Raw genomic sequence first — 15,685 nt, 5'->3', positions numbered from 1 at the left:
ACAATCAGAATTGTGCTGGGTACAAACAAGTGGTCAAACAAGGATGTGGATGAGTGTTTTGGCTGCCTGTGGTCATTGAAGGCAATCCCCCCACCCCACTGTAATTCTTAGGTTTCCCTTCCCTGCCTTGCACCCATTGAACCAACCCTCCGACCTCTCACTGATGTCTGCAAGGCTGGACACAGCAAGACCCCAGATTAATTTTCATGGCTAGCTCCTTTGCTATGTATTCCCTTCTGATTTTATATAATCCCACTACTGGCCAATGTTCCTTGTCGTATTGCTAAAACATGAGAGCTGGCAGTCATTTAATTGGCGGGACCTACTCCCTAATAGGTTAGAACTCCCATTTCAAGTTCAATATGACCAGACATTTATAGTAAAAAGCTGGGGAGCCTGCCCCCGTGAAAGATTCAGCCTGTGAGACAAAATACCACCTGTGTATCTGTGGAATTTAAGATCAGTTAATTAAATAAATCTGGAACGATTGATAGTGCCCATTCATCTATAAGACAGCTGAAAAAATCCATCTGGTTCCCTAACATCAGACCAATGGTAGGAAGGAATTTTGACTGCCTTAACCATTCTCTTGTATATGCAACTCCGAATCTACAGCAGTAGATTTGGTTTTTAACTGCTCTCTACAATGGCCTAGCAACTCAGTTAGACATATCAAATCAATTCAGAAAACTAGAAGGAAAAACTTGACAGATGGTTTGGCAGTAAACTAGCCACCAAACATCACAAACCTGCAAAAAATCCTTCTCACTAACATCTGCGGACTTGTGTCAAAATTGAAAGGTCAGTTTCCCTCCTTAGCCTTAACACTTAGCCTGACAGAACCATACATTTCAGCGAACATTATAGAATCCTCAACTATTTCTGAGTATGTCCTACCTCACCTTCAGGACAGACCCACCAGAGATGACAATACAAAATTAAGAGGGAATAGACCCAGAATTCCTGAACAAGAACTTCAGACCCATGAAGTACCTTTGCATCAAATTAAACACGGACATGGCAACTTCTAGTAAAACGATGTAAAACCTACAGCCTCCTTCAGCTGCTGATTTGGTACTCAATGTTGAATGCAACATGAAAGAAGCACTGAGGCATAGAAAGTACACTGGGCAGGAAACGTCAATGAAAGACGAGGCTAATTCCTGAAGATATAACTGTCACATTGATTTTGAAAAAGGTGGTGAGGGAACTAGTACAAAGTGATATTCTGATTGACCTTGTCTTCACCAATCCCGCTGTTGCAGATGCATCTGTCCATCACAATATTGGTACAAGTGACCATGGAGAAGTCTTAACTTCTCACTAAGGATAGCCTCCATCATGTTGTGTGGTATTACCACCATGTTAATTGGAATAAATTCATAGCAGATACAGCAGCTCAAAACTGGGCATCTTTGAAGCACAGTGGACTATTGATAGCAACGGAGTGCGCTCCACTACAATCTGTAACCTTAGAACACTGTACCAGAACTATCAAGCCGAGACACTAATCTTACTTAAACACACCTTCAATGACCACCAGACTTCCCAAAGAGATTTACAGATATTGAAGTTCCAACTGCACAGCACACCATCAGTACTGCAAAGAGTGACGACCTTAATGCTTGTGCTGAAATTCTGGCATGGGGCTTGAACACTATGCGAATGTTGTGCGAACTGAACTACAACTAATATTTTCTCCTTATTTCTATGTAATATCGGTTCAATAAGGATGACTAAGTGCATAGCAGAAACAGCACAAGGCATAACTAAAAATAAGCATACTAGTACGACAAATGCATGAAAACAACTGAAGTATATAGTTACATAGTTCCATGACAAAGCTCCACAATCCCCATGTCATGAATGGTGGAGGAAGAATTCAACTGACATTGTTATGAACATCACAGCAACATTAATTTTTAAACAGATGCTTGAATTCCAGTGATCAACCAAAAAGAAAATATAACAAGATCATAGGTATAGGAGCAGAATTAAGCCATTCAGCCTATCAAGTCTGTGCCGCCATTTAATCATGTTTCTCGTTTCTCAACCCTCCTGCCTTCTCCCAGTAACCCTTGATCTCCTGACAAATCAAGAACCTATCTATCTCTGTCTTAAATACACTCAGTGACTTGGTCTCCAACAGCTTTCTGCAGCAATGAGTTTCACAGAGTCACCACCCTCTGGCTGAAGAAATTACTCCTCATCCCAATTCTGAAGGATCATCCCTTCACCCTGAGGCTGTGCCCTTGGATCTTAGTCCCTCCTACTGGTAGAAACATCTTATCCATGTCCACCCTATCCAGGCCTCTCAGTATCTTGTTATTTTAATCAGATCATCTCTTATCTTCTAAACTCCATTCAGTACAGACCCAAAGTCCTTAACCGCTCCTCGTACAACAAGCCCGTCATCTCCAGGATTATTCTTGCAAACCTCCTCTGTACCCCTTCCAATGTGAGCACATCTTTCCTTAAATTATGGGGTCCAAAACTGCTCACAATATTCCAAATCTGGTCTGAAGTTAGCCTTATGCAGCCTCATCAGTACATCTTTGCTCTTATTTTCTAGCCTTCTTGAAATGAATGCCAACATTGAAATTACTAACTGCCAACTGAACCTGCATGTTAAACTTGAAAGAATCTTGAATTAGGAATCTCAAGTGTCTTTGAACTTCAGATTTCAGAAGCCTTTCCCAGTTTAGAAAATAAACAAGATATCAAGTTGTCAGAATTTTGCTGTAACAAACGAACCAAAAGCAACTTACAAACAAATACAGTATTTAGCCAACTTACTGAACTACTAAACTACGGAAAAGTTACCCATTTAAAATGATCAAAAATTTCCTGGCATGGTCATACTTCAGAGTGGTTCTTAAATTGACACTTTGAACCAGTCTAAAGTTACACGCCACTTCAAATGGCCTGCAGCCCTTTCCTTTTCCCAACCAGGTAATGCTGACTTTTCATTGGAAAAATACAACAGAATTTTTTTCTTAAAACTGTTCATAGAAAGGCTTAAAAAGTTGTGTTAATTAAACTTGCATATAATGTTTGGATTCAAACAAAGTTAATCTTTGCATAAAGTACAGTTTGGAGCTAGAAAATAAAAAGATGAGGAAGAGAGTTTCAAGTCGATTTTGGAGTTCAGCCAGCCACATGAATTACAATGTCTCCTACATATTATGATAACTTCAATCTAGGTTTCTATGTACCATAAACTGTTTATATTCTGGCATCTAAGGGACCTGGAGAGTGCTGTTTGATCAAATATTCCAGATGATCAAGAGGTCTACATAATTAATATAAAAACACGTACTAAGTAATAGAAACATAATGCAGGGGTATACACATCACCATTATACTTCATTTACAGCATAAATCACTTAAATAATAATGCAACTTTTCCTGAAATAAAACCTACCAACAGACAGCCTTTGCATTCACACCCTTAACTGACTACTCAGAAATCGCGGTAGATCACAGTATTTGAGGAGAAATTGACTCGAAATTGAATCAACTGTTGATATTTCGTATGGCCATTCAATTGAACAAGTGTATTTACATTGAGGTAAATAAATTTAAAAGCTATAATAATTGGATAGAATGATACAGTAAACTTTGCAGTATTTGAAGTACATAATTTTTGCTGGTTTACCGAAAGTGTTGGTTCAGAAGGTGCCAGTTAAAATAAAGCTTGCTGTACTTAAATTTTGAGAAATTTGAGCAATGCATAGCTCTCCAGGATAGTCTAGTTAGTCATAACATGCAAATATAGCCAAGACCTAAACAAAATAAATTACATCTAAACTGTAGATAACTGAGAGCCTCTAGATTTTCCAAAGTTACAAATCATGTCAAATAAATTTATGCATTTCAAATCCTCATGCCTATCAATGCAACAAACCAACACTTTAACACTCATTAGCTGCCATTTCCGCCAGCTCCAGCCAGAGGCCACCACCAGACACATATTCTCCTCACCTCCTCTCCCTTATCTGCCTTCTGCAGGGACTGTTCCCTCCAGGACATCCTGGTCCATTCTTTCTTCACTCCCAACATCTTCCCACAGCCCCACGGCACCTTTCTTTGCAATTGCCAAAGGTGTAACACCTGCCCATTTACCTCCTCCCTCCTCAGTATCCAAGAGACCAAACATACCTCCCAAGTGAAGCAGAGCTTTATCTGCACTTCACACAGTCTAGTCAATTGCATTCCCTGCTCACAATGTGGTCTCCTCTATATTGGGGAAATGAAGTGTAGACTGGTTTATCGCTTCACAGAATACCTACGTTCTGCCCACAAAACTGACCCTGACCCTCCAGTTGCCTGCATCTTCAACACATCACCCTTTTTCCTGGCCCTGGTGTTCCACAAGGGTCAGTGCTGGGACCACAACTTTTCACGTTGTACATTAAATGATCTCGATGAAGGAACTATGGGCATTCTGGCTAAGTTTGCAGACGCTACAAAAATAGGTGGAGGGACAGGTAGTATTGAGGAGGTGGTGAGGCTGCCGAAGGATTTAGACAGGTTAGGACAGTGGGCAAAGAAGTGGCAGATGGAGTACAACGTGGGAAAGTGTGAGGTCATGCAGTTTGGTAAGAAGATTAAAAGCATGGACTATTTTCTAAATGGGGAGAAAATTCAGAAGTCTGAAGTGCATAGAGAGTTGGGAGTTCTAGTCCAGGATTCTCTCAAGGTAAACTTGCAGGTTGAGTCAGTAGTCAGGAAGGCAAATGCAATGTTGGCATTTATTTTGAAAGGACTTGAATACAAAAGCAGGGATGTACTACTGAGGCTTTATAAGGCTCTGGTTAGGCCACATTTAGAGTATTATGTGCAGTTTTGGGCCCCATATCTCAGGAAGGATGTACTGGCCCTGGAGCGGGTTCAGAGGAGGTTCACAAGAATAGTCACAGGAATGGAAAGCTTAACATATGAGGAACGTTTGAGGACTCTGGGACTATACTCATTGGAGTTTAGAAGGATGAGGGGGGGATCCAATTGAAACTTACACAATACTGAATGGCCTGGACTAAATGGATGTTGGGAAGATGCTTCCATTGGTAGGAGAGACTAGGACCCGAGGGCACAGCCTTAGAGTAAAGGGAAGACCTTTTAGAACAGAGATAAGGAGAAACTTCTTCAGCCAGAGAGTGGTGAATCTATGGAATTGACTGCCACAGAAGGCTGTGGAAACCAGGTCATTGAGTATATTTAAGACTGAGATAGATAAGTTCTTGATTATCAAGGGGATCAAGGGTTACCGGCAGAAAGCAGGAGAATGGGGTTGAGGAACTATCAGCCATGATTGAATGCGGAGCAGACTCGATTGGCCTAATGGCCTAAGTTCTGCTCCTATGTCTTATGATCTTAATATCGCTATCTCAGGCTTGCTGCAGTGCTCAAGCAAAGCTCAGCATAAGCTGGAAGAACAACACCTCATTTTCCACTTGGGGAGCCTGCAGCCTTCTGGACTCAATATCGAGTTCAATAACTTTAGGGCTCAAAGTCCCTTATGTCCTAGACCCTACCACCACACACCAGGCCTTGTTTTCACAAGGTCTGCTACTACACACAACCCATTGTTTGCTACTGACAATCTCCATTAACAGCTATTCACCCTCCTAGCCAGATTGTTATCCACTCCTTTGTCTGTCCAACTGTTCTTCTCTCTCTTTGGGCTTTATCACCACCTATTGGTTACTCCTTACCTCCTCTCCCCACCCTAACTTCTGCATAAAAACTGAAATTTTCCTAGCTACCATCAGTTCCGAGGAAGGGTCACTGGGCTGAAATAGACTCTGATTTCTCTTCACAGTTGCTGTCAGATCTGCTGAGCTTTTTCAGCAATTTCTGTTTTTGTTGTTGTAGATAACTATAGCGATTTTAATAATTGCAGTAACCATTAAGCATTAGCAACATCCTACAAAAGTCATGATCTTATTGAATGGCAAAGCCCAAGGGGCTGAATGGCCTAGTCCTGCTCCTGATTCATGTGTTCATATGTTATATCATGGTACTGTAGTTGCTATAAATCACTCAACAATAGAAATGGTGTTATAGTGTAAAAATAATTTCAGCAATTACAAGTCAGCTAGGCAGAACATTTAAAGTCAAATAATAAAACTAATTAAAGAGGATGTTTAGATCAAGGAACATTTTCAGAGGATTGTCACTAAAATGAACATAATTGCACAGATAATTATCCTAACAAATACAATTCATTTAACCACATCGGTGTTCTAGCAGATTAGAGACTCTGTCATTTCCTCTGCTCCCCTGCTTCCTGCCTCCGAACTTGCTTAAACTGAGTTACGTTCCAGGTTCCAGCAAAAATACCAATCTTGACACCTCTTTATTGCCTGACCTGCTAAGTATTGCCCAGCATTTCTGTTTTAATTTCAGATTCCTGGCATTTACAATATTTTGTTTTTTTTCATTTGCTTAGTTGAAATAAACAATAACTAGCTACTTAAATGTTTAGCAGTTACATAATTAAATGTCTTCAGAAATTAATTGCAAAAATATTGAAACAGGGATAATTCAGAAAATAAATAGATCATATATTGAAAACATGAAGATATGTGTGAAAGCAGGGGATTGTTTACCTTACTAGATCTGGATTTTGTCAGCGGATAAGATTAATTTTCTGGTGAAATTTACTGACCTGTGACTGACCTCGATTCACACTGTCAAATCAGATCATACATTATCATCCACAGGGGCTGAAAATGTTAAATGAACACAAGCATTGCAACTAATACTCCATAACACCCTTTAGTTTGTGTGGCGAAGTTGCATCAACAGTGGAGAAGTTCAAAAAAGTTTCAAGCTAACCCATACTGGACTGCTTACCACATGTTCTCCTTTTAGGTGGTTGCTATTTTAAGTTTGAATAACGTGAAAAATTAAGACAGTAACATTAGTGAACCACTCAAATTGTATATTAGATATAGTGACAGTGACAACTATTTTCTGCAATATAGAAAAGCTATACAGTCATAAATAATATCATCCTTTGCTCATAATTCAACACTAACATGCTTAAATTGACAAATTACAGTTTCTCAAAAAGTGTAGCGTTAGAGAAATGTACAGCATAAAGTGCGTGGAGTGACATCCCAGTCACATCTGACAAATTCTTTTTTTACTATTCATGAATGGGATGTGGACATCACTTGCTGGACAAAGATTTATTGCCATCCCTAGTTGGCATTGAGAAGGTGGCGGTGAACTGCCTACTTGCAGCAGTTCAAGAAGGCAGGTCACTGCCACCTTCTCAAGGACAACATAGGGATGGGCAATAAATGCTGGCCCAGCCAGTGATGCCTACATCCCATGATTAAAGAAAGAAAATATTTGGTCAAATGTGACTGAGATTAGTGCCACAATCATACATTTTATCGATTACTCCAATTCCAAATATTTGTTTATATCCATTTTAAACTTATTCATAAAATCAGCTCCCACCTGTCGAGTAGAGGGATCCAGATCCCTGGAAACCTGAACAAAAATACTTCTCATTTCCTCTCTAGCGATTATTTTCTAGTGATTTTGAATTATTATCTTTAGTTACTGAACAATTCACTGACGTAGGAACATTTTTCTATTCACTCTATCAAAACATCTCATCATCTTGAAATTTCTATTCAGTCACCACATAATTTTCTCTTCTAAGGAGAACACAACTTTTTTCAATTTCTCCTTGCAAAATAGAAAGAGTCCAATCATACTTCTGGATTATGGGTACAAAGAGCAAAGATGTTTTAAAAAAGAGAAAAAAAGGGCACAAATCCTTTGATCAACAAGAGAACCCTGACTCGGTTTAAAATCTTATCCAAAGATGAACTTCAACAAGGTAGCACCCCCTGAGTAGCAGTGCATTGCCAACTTGCAACATGTGTTCAAGTCCAGGAGCAGGGCTCAAACTCAGATCCTTCTGATTCCTACGTGACAGTACTACCACTGAGCCAAGGCTGACAATATAGCAAGAACTAAATTGAATAAACAAAAATACACATATAATATAAACAGTAACATATTAAAGTTATTTGGAATAAAATAAATAGCAATGGAAGACACTGACCCACAGACTGTACTGCTCCTTTTTGTTTGTTTAAGCTTTTGCTTGTCTTCTCCAAATTTTGGATATTTTTCCTCAGCTGTTGCTCACAAAGTTTTTCAATAACAAGACTGAGTTCATCTGCAATGTTCTGTAAGTATGCATTATTAATAAATTTCAATACTTTAGAATCCTCCACAAGTGTACGTAAAGCATACATATCTTGTCTCAGCATTGTACACATCACAGGAATCATGTTTTCAAACCCATGAGCCACTTTGTCAAAACTGATCTCATCAATGTTGGTCAAAACATTATTCTTCAGCATATTTTGTACAGATTTGCACTGGATACTTTGATATTTGGTTAGAACTTCAGATTCAGGGTACAAAAATAGGAGTCGCTGAAGACATTGTACTTTGAATTGAATATCTGGAAGCACGTCATTTATTTCTTGACAATTTTGAAGCCTATCCACTAAGAACCTACGCAGACGTAACCTCACATCATCCCACACAGACAAGGCATCTAGAGAATCATTGAACTCAACAGCATGAACTGAAGTACTGGAAGGAACATGAAATGAAGCTCCACATGAATTCAATGGAAACACAACACCACACTCAGTAGAGAGATCCAGGAGTAGCTGCAAAATCATTTCTTCTGAGCCTTCTTCTGTCTTCAGAAAGTGAAGCTTTCAGTAAAAAAAATGAGAGACAAGAGTAAATAATCATGGATAACTATACAACTGATATCAGTAGTAAACAGTTATTGTTTGTTCTCAAAACACAAAATAACAATATTAGGAGCAAGAGTTTCACATTACAAAATAGGTACTGCATCTCTGACAACTTGAAGAATATTGAGTCCAATGAGAATATACGTTGTCCAATGAGAATATATGTTGTACAATGGTTTTAAAAATCTTCTCCAGCTATAAATTCACAATTGATTTACTGCAAAAAGCAAAGAGTAAATTTTGTAATATTTATTCTCATGGTATTTTGAAATTAAATTCTCACTCTGGACATTAAAGGTGCCATCAACTTCGGAGAAAGCAATTCACACAACAGTATTAATTTATTTTGTGCACTTTTTAAAATATTATTTCATGGAATGTGGACATCACTCCATCAGCCAGCATTTACTGCCCATGCCTAATTGCTCCTAAGAAGATGGAGACGAGTCAGACATTTTTTTCATACTTCTGAATGTACTATCTTAATGTATTCAATCACCCATTTACATTTTATATTTTCTTATTCCATTTTTTTCTCTGGTCACTCTGAACACAAGACTCAGAATGAACGTATAGTGTAAATATGGGCTCACAATGTTCCTCTCAAATGTACACAAACACAGATTTAGCTGAGCTTTCCTCAGGAATTTCCATTCTACAGGAGAATGCCAAATTTCACTCAGTGTCACCACAGTATTACACTGGGGAATTATGAGCATACCATGTCTCCTATTTCTTCACCCAATATGCAAAGTATTTGTTGATGTATTTGCTGGCCAGAAAAGCATTAAGGCCTGGATTCTCAACATGATGGACTTGCTGAAAATGGGTGACAAGCTCAGAAATTGGAGTCCTAACCCCAAATAAAGCACTTCCCAATTTCAAAGGCCAGGTGATTCACCTTTCGCACATGAGTGTTTCACGGCAGCATATTCCCAATTGAACTAGCAGCTGCCTCTCCCTCAGGTCAGATTTCGGTAGCCTATGAGCATGAAACCCAGAGTGTACAGAATAGACCTGGTAACAGCAGTTCTAAACTATCAAATTTCTTTGGATACCCAAAGATACCATACCCTGGATATGATCCCAGGGCACATCTGGGGGAGGTCAGGGATAAACAAGCATAAACGGAATTTTCGCCCTTGACAGAGGCATGGACGGACCCTACAGATGCATACATTTGCACCACTGGTCACTTCTGGGTCATTTTTCCAGAGGCAAGATTGAAGAAGGAAGAGCTACCCATCTCCAAACAACAATCAATTAAGATAATTACCAGTTAAGGTGTATTAACAGTGGACAATCAGAAATTTTTAGTCAGCCTGTGGGACTCACACAGAGCGCTGGGCAGCCACAGAATATTAACTTTCAAGAAAACCCTTCCATTTCATTTGAACATTTAAAACACAATAAATCTTATTTACCAGTGCTTTAAGAAAGTTTGTCAGCTGGTCACATGGAGTGGTGAATGGTTTGACGCAGGAAATATTGTAATTGCTTATCCACTGTAAGCTATCACCAGTGTTCTGTAGTTTCCCTCCCATACATAGCTTAGTTAGATCTGATTGCAGCTCCTTCACAGTCTGCTCAATGCTGAAAGACAAGAGTGGGGAACTATAAAGAACAAATGAAATGAAACATTTTCATATATAAAGGCTATGCAAAAGGAACAACAATGTTAACATTACATCTTGGGCAAGCAATAAGGAAGTCAATTGTGTTTTGATCCCTTCGTGAACAAAATATAGATGATGAAGGTCATTTGCCTTAAGGTTACCCTTCCATGGAAATCTAAGATTACCCCAATCACATTATTTAATAGGCTGTTGATTAGGTCTAACATTTCAAATTACACTGTTCTGATTGGAAATAATTCCAGCTACGGAAGTTTGTATTTGTATTTGCGCTTCCTTTAGCATAAGACTTTTTATTAATGTATAACTATCTATTTCTTTCCATCCCTTTTACAACTTGAAAAAAGGTGCTCCAAATTTAACTTTGCTATTCAAGTTAGTATTTTCTAACTGGAAGATACATAGATGATAATGAACCCATTTCAGAAGAATGCCAAACCAGACTGCTAAAATTCAATACGAACTTCGGATAAAACCCACTCAATCCCAGGAATTGGAGGACTGCCCTCTTCATTGATGGTATGGAAAACTCCCCAGTTGCCTTTGTTTTCACATCCTGTGGGGCCGTCTGTCTAGTCCAGTAACATGGCCCAGGAACGTGACTTGAGATTTTGCAAACACACTTTTAGCCAGGTTTATCACCAAGCTCAGTTCCCGAAGTCAATCAAACAATTCCAATAGATGCTGTAAATGTTCCTTCCATGTGTCATTAAAAATCATCAGTCTTCGAATACCCACACAATTGGATAATCCAGAAATGACTTTTTCGGTTAGGTTTTGAAATGTGACTAGCACATTTTTTCATACCAAATGCCATGACTTTAAACTGGTACTGTCCATTTGGTGTCACAAAAGACAAAAGTTTCTTCACTCTTTTGGATAAAGGTACTTGCCAATATCCTCTGAGTAAGTCCCACTTTCTCAATACAGTCTTCTAAACATGGAACAGGATATGAATCAGGCTTTGCAACTGCATTGAATTTGCGATAGGCCATAATCGTTAGGGACCACGTGATTTTGGCACCATTACTATGGGGAAGCACCAGGCGCTGCAACTTACTTCGATTATATTGTCTTTAATCATGCAATCAATTTCTTTTTGAACTGTGCCAACTTTATAGAGTTAGGTCTATAAAGGATATTGCTTAATTGGAACAGCATTTCCTATATCTATATCATGCGTAATTAAATTAGTACTTCCCAGCTCATTCCTACATATCTCTCCATTGATTGTAATAACTCTTATAGGTCATTTCGATTTTCTTCTGGAAGATAACTCAATAATTCATCTCAATTTTTGAGAACTTCCTCATTGTCCAATTTAATTTGAGGAACGTCCAATTCAGAATCATCTGAACTTGGTTCTTCAATCTGTGATGTAACCAATAACACATATCTCCTTCTGCTTTCCTTCCCTGTCAAAATACCTTTTGGCCATATTCACATGACACACTCTGTGAGATTTCTTTCTATCAGACGTTCTTATCAAATAATTCACCTCATTCAATCTCCTTTCAAATTAAAAAGGCCCACCAAACGTTGCTTTTAAAGGTTCACCTATCACTAGAAGTAACATTAACACTTTAACTCCACTCTCAAAACAGTGAATTTTTGATTTCTTGTCTGCTTCTCCAGTTTCACCACATTCTGTGCTACTTTTAAATGCTGTCTAGCCAACTCACCCACTCTATTTAATCTTTCCCTAAAATTTGACACATTGTCCAAATATATTCTCTGAATGCTGACTCACCAATTTCTCCTCAACTAATTTTAGTGGTCCTTTCACCTCATGCCCAAAAACTAATTCAAATGGACTGAATTTGGGAAAACTCATTTGGTGCATCCCTAATTGCAAAAAAGTACAAATGGAATTCCTTCATCCTAACCCTCTGAGTAGTCTTGACTACAATCCCTCAACACAGTCTTTAAAGTTCGATGCTACTGTTCTGTTTAGGGTGTAGTGGATTTGAATTGTTTTATTCCGAAGCCATCCATAACTTCCTTGAATAACATTGATGTAAAACTTGATATTTGATAATTGTATTGCTGCGGGTCATCCATATCTAGTAAAAATAGTTTCAGTAATTCTTCTACAATCCTTTTAGTATGATATTACATAATAGAATGGCCTCTGGAAATCTAGTAGACACATCTATTATGATCAACACTTTTTGTTTGAGGTGACGGTCATACATAATCAATTAAGACTCTTGTAAAAGGTTCCCCAATGCGGGAATGGGTATTAAAGGTGCTGGTTTTATCACCACCTGAGGTTTTCCAATTACCTGACATGTATGACATATCCAGCAATATTCAACTAAACCGTTATGCAGTCCAGGCCAATAAAAATGCATTTTTTTTGGATTTTGGCTAGAGTTTTCCTTACTCCCAAATAACCTCCTACTGGTAATTCATGTGCTAGCCACAACACATCCTTTTTATACCCCACCGGCAATTCAACTTGATGAACTTCTGCCCATTTCTCATCCAACTGAATACGTGATGGTCTCTATATCCTCATCAAGATGTCATTTTTAAGATAACGTTCTGGGATAGACTCATATTCTTCTTCTGCGTATGCTTTTTGCTACAACTGCTTTAGTTTTCCATCTTTCTGTTGTAATTCAGTTAATTTCTCTAAACTAAAAATATGCAATTTGTCGTCAACCTATTCTTGTTTTCTTCTTAACCATTTGATCAAACATAGCTCTGACAAATGAACTCCAACTTCCTTATCTTTATTCTTTGATTTCTCCTCCTGCTTCAACCTGTGGCTTTGTGACCTAGTTACCACACAGTCAAGAAAAATCCCAGAACATGCTTTCTGTAATACCTCAGGTCCCTGATTTTCCACTGACTTTTCAACCACAGTAGGCATCCCTCTCACCTGCGATCCAGCTATATCATTACCAGAAAAAAACTGTATTTCTAGAACTGAGAATTTCTCTATTACTCCTACTACTACTTCACCACTTTTTATCAAACTCTGCAATCTCACTTTATATAATGGTGAACTTCTCATCTCATCATGAATTCCACATATTACCACCTGTTCTGGTAATACTCTTTCAGAATTACATATCTCCTTATCTCTCAGCAACAAAGATTGACTTGCTCCAGTATCTCTTAAAATTTTAATTTCATTGTTTACTCCTTCTGCAATACAACAGTAAATGTTACCCTCACAACCATGTTTTTTTAAAAAGAGATCTGGCGATTTCTTTTCAACCAACCCCTGATCAGGTCGTACGTTCTTTTGCAGCTTTTTAGCTTCCATTGTGCCTTCCTTTACTACTTCAACAAAACTCACTGGCTTATCCTGTTTTCCGACATCCGTCTTCCCAGTGCTTTTCCTAAACAACCAACACCATGACTTCATGTGGTCTATTTAATTGCAGTGAAAATACCTGAGCTTTTTTACTTCTCTTTCTCCATCATAGGTTTCCTTTGTACCCTGTGGCAAAGTCTTCGAGATCTCCTTTTCCCTTACCACCTGAGAATTGCTCTTTTCCCCAATTTTTACCCCTCAGACTAAAACTGATGTCAGAAGCCAAACGGTGATTTATGAACCAACTCAATCATCTGCTATTTCCACCACTAATTTTGCAGTTTTAACTCTCTGCTCTTCCATGAGTTCTCACTACTTGTGAATTTTTGAACTCCTCCAAAACAATCATTTAAGAGCATCATATGTTTAAATCATTTTTAATACCCTTATCCACCTATCAAAATTACTTCGTTTGATCCTTTCAAACTCAATGTACATTTGACCAGAGTCCCTCCTTAGATTCTCAAAGCGTTACCTGTAGGCTTCTGGTACTAGCTCATATGCACTTAAAATAGCTTTTTTCACCTCATTATACTCCACAGAAAGCTCTTTGGACAGTCATACAAACCCCACTGGCTCTACCTACCAACTTTGTTTGAATCAACAATACCCACATGGTCATTGGCCATTTCATTTGTTTAGCCACTTTCACAAATGAAATTTAAAAAAAAGGTTCTACAACCTTTTCATCGAACTGAGGCAACGCTTAGAGATGTTTAAACAAATCGCCACCAGGCCTCTGGCTACAATGAGTTTGCTCATCATCACTATTCTCCTCATTAAGCCTATATTCTACCTTCGCCACCACCCTTTTAAGTCAACTTTCGTCTCTAATTGCCAACTTCTGAAGTTCAAACTCTCTCTCCACTTTTCTTCTATTTGTCCTTTTATTCTGTGAGGGCTGTCTTTCCACTTGTTCCTTTGCTAGAGCTATTCTCTCTTTCTGCTTTTCCTCTGCTTTCAATCATAATTCAAACTATTTAATTTCCTTTTCATGCTCAAACTGCTTCATTTTCAATTGAATTTTAGCCATTTCTAAACATTCTGATGGTATTCCTAGCAATTGTAAATGCTGCCCAATTGCCACAACTACTTCCCGTTTTCTCATAGACACAGGCAACTCCAACTTCAGCTTGTTTGCTAATTCAGAAAGTTTTGCCTTACTCGCTTTCTCTAAAACTCCAGAAGTGATTTCTTCCACCACGGGAAGCTCTGAGTGCCTGAAAGAGCCATTATTACACAAGGCCATCCTGTTTAAACTAACCAAATTCAACACACAAAATAAAAGACACCAACACTTACTACTCACTGTCTTTGAGTCCAATAATCCTAAACCCCACCTGGAATTAGAGATTTTGATCCTGACAAGAGCCCCAGTTTGTTATGAACCAGACCAGACCCCCTCAAAATATATTAAGGTGGTAACCCAGGCCCTAACTTTTTCTTATTTAAAAGAGTATAGTGTGAGGTGCTGTATTCCAGATGCAATTCGATTATACAAACTATTTGATGTTAAGCAAAACACAGTTTATTCAAACGCTATATTTAAAGGCCACAAAAGAAAGAGGAACTGAAAACAAAAAAAAAATGTTGGACATCACAGCACGTCAGTCAGCATCCATGGAGAGAGAGAGCAAACTAACACTTCGAGTCTAGACAATTCTTTATTGAAGTTCCTAAAAGAAAGAAGAACTTAGAATAACTTAGAGATCATAGGAACTCCCGATGCTGGAGTCTGAGATAACAAGGTGTGGAGCTGGAGCAAGACAGCAGGCCAGGCAGCATCAGAGGAGCAGGAAAGCTGACGTTTTGGGTCTGGATCCTTCTTCAGAAAGTAACTTAACTCTATTCAAAGACTTAACAGAATAGTAGATTGTTTTACTCTAAACAGTAGCTGTTCCTATATTGGAACATCC

At 38.5% G+C, this 15,685-nt stretch overlaps 1 protein-coding gene across 11 annotated transcripts in view; it reads right to left on the bottom strand.

Moving 5' to 3' along the window:
* kiaa0825 (KIAA0825 ortholog) overlaps nt 1-15,685 on the bottom strand; it is a 357,628-nt gene that overhangs the window by 313,073 nt on the left and 28,870 nt on the right. For all 11 annotated transcript variants that reach the window (XR_007261761.1, XM_048595041.1, XM_048595037.1 and 8 more), the window contains 2 exons: nt 10,232-10,400; nt 8,093-8,762 (listed from right to left, as the gene is read on the bottom strand). Coding sequence is in view for 10 of the 11 variants with exons in the window: in XM_048595041.1 (XP_048450998.1) it covers nt 8,093-8,762; nt 10,232-10,400 (839 nt within the window). In the remaining variant the exon portion in view is untranslated. The remainder of the gene's footprint in view (nt 1-8,092; nt 8,763-10,231; nt 10,401-15,685) is intronic.

The sequence above is a fragment of the Rhincodon typus genome, chromosome 3, assembly GCF_021869965.1.
Source record: "Rhincodon typus isolate 14 chromosome 3, sRhiTyp1.1, whole genome shotgun sequence".
Classification (NCBI taxonomy): Eukaryota; Metazoa; Chordata; class Chondrichthyes; order Orectolobiformes; family Rhincodontidae; genus Rhincodon; species Rhincodon typus.
Note: the sequence above shows the minus strand (reverse complement) of the source record. Positions and strands in the feature narration are given on the sequence as shown.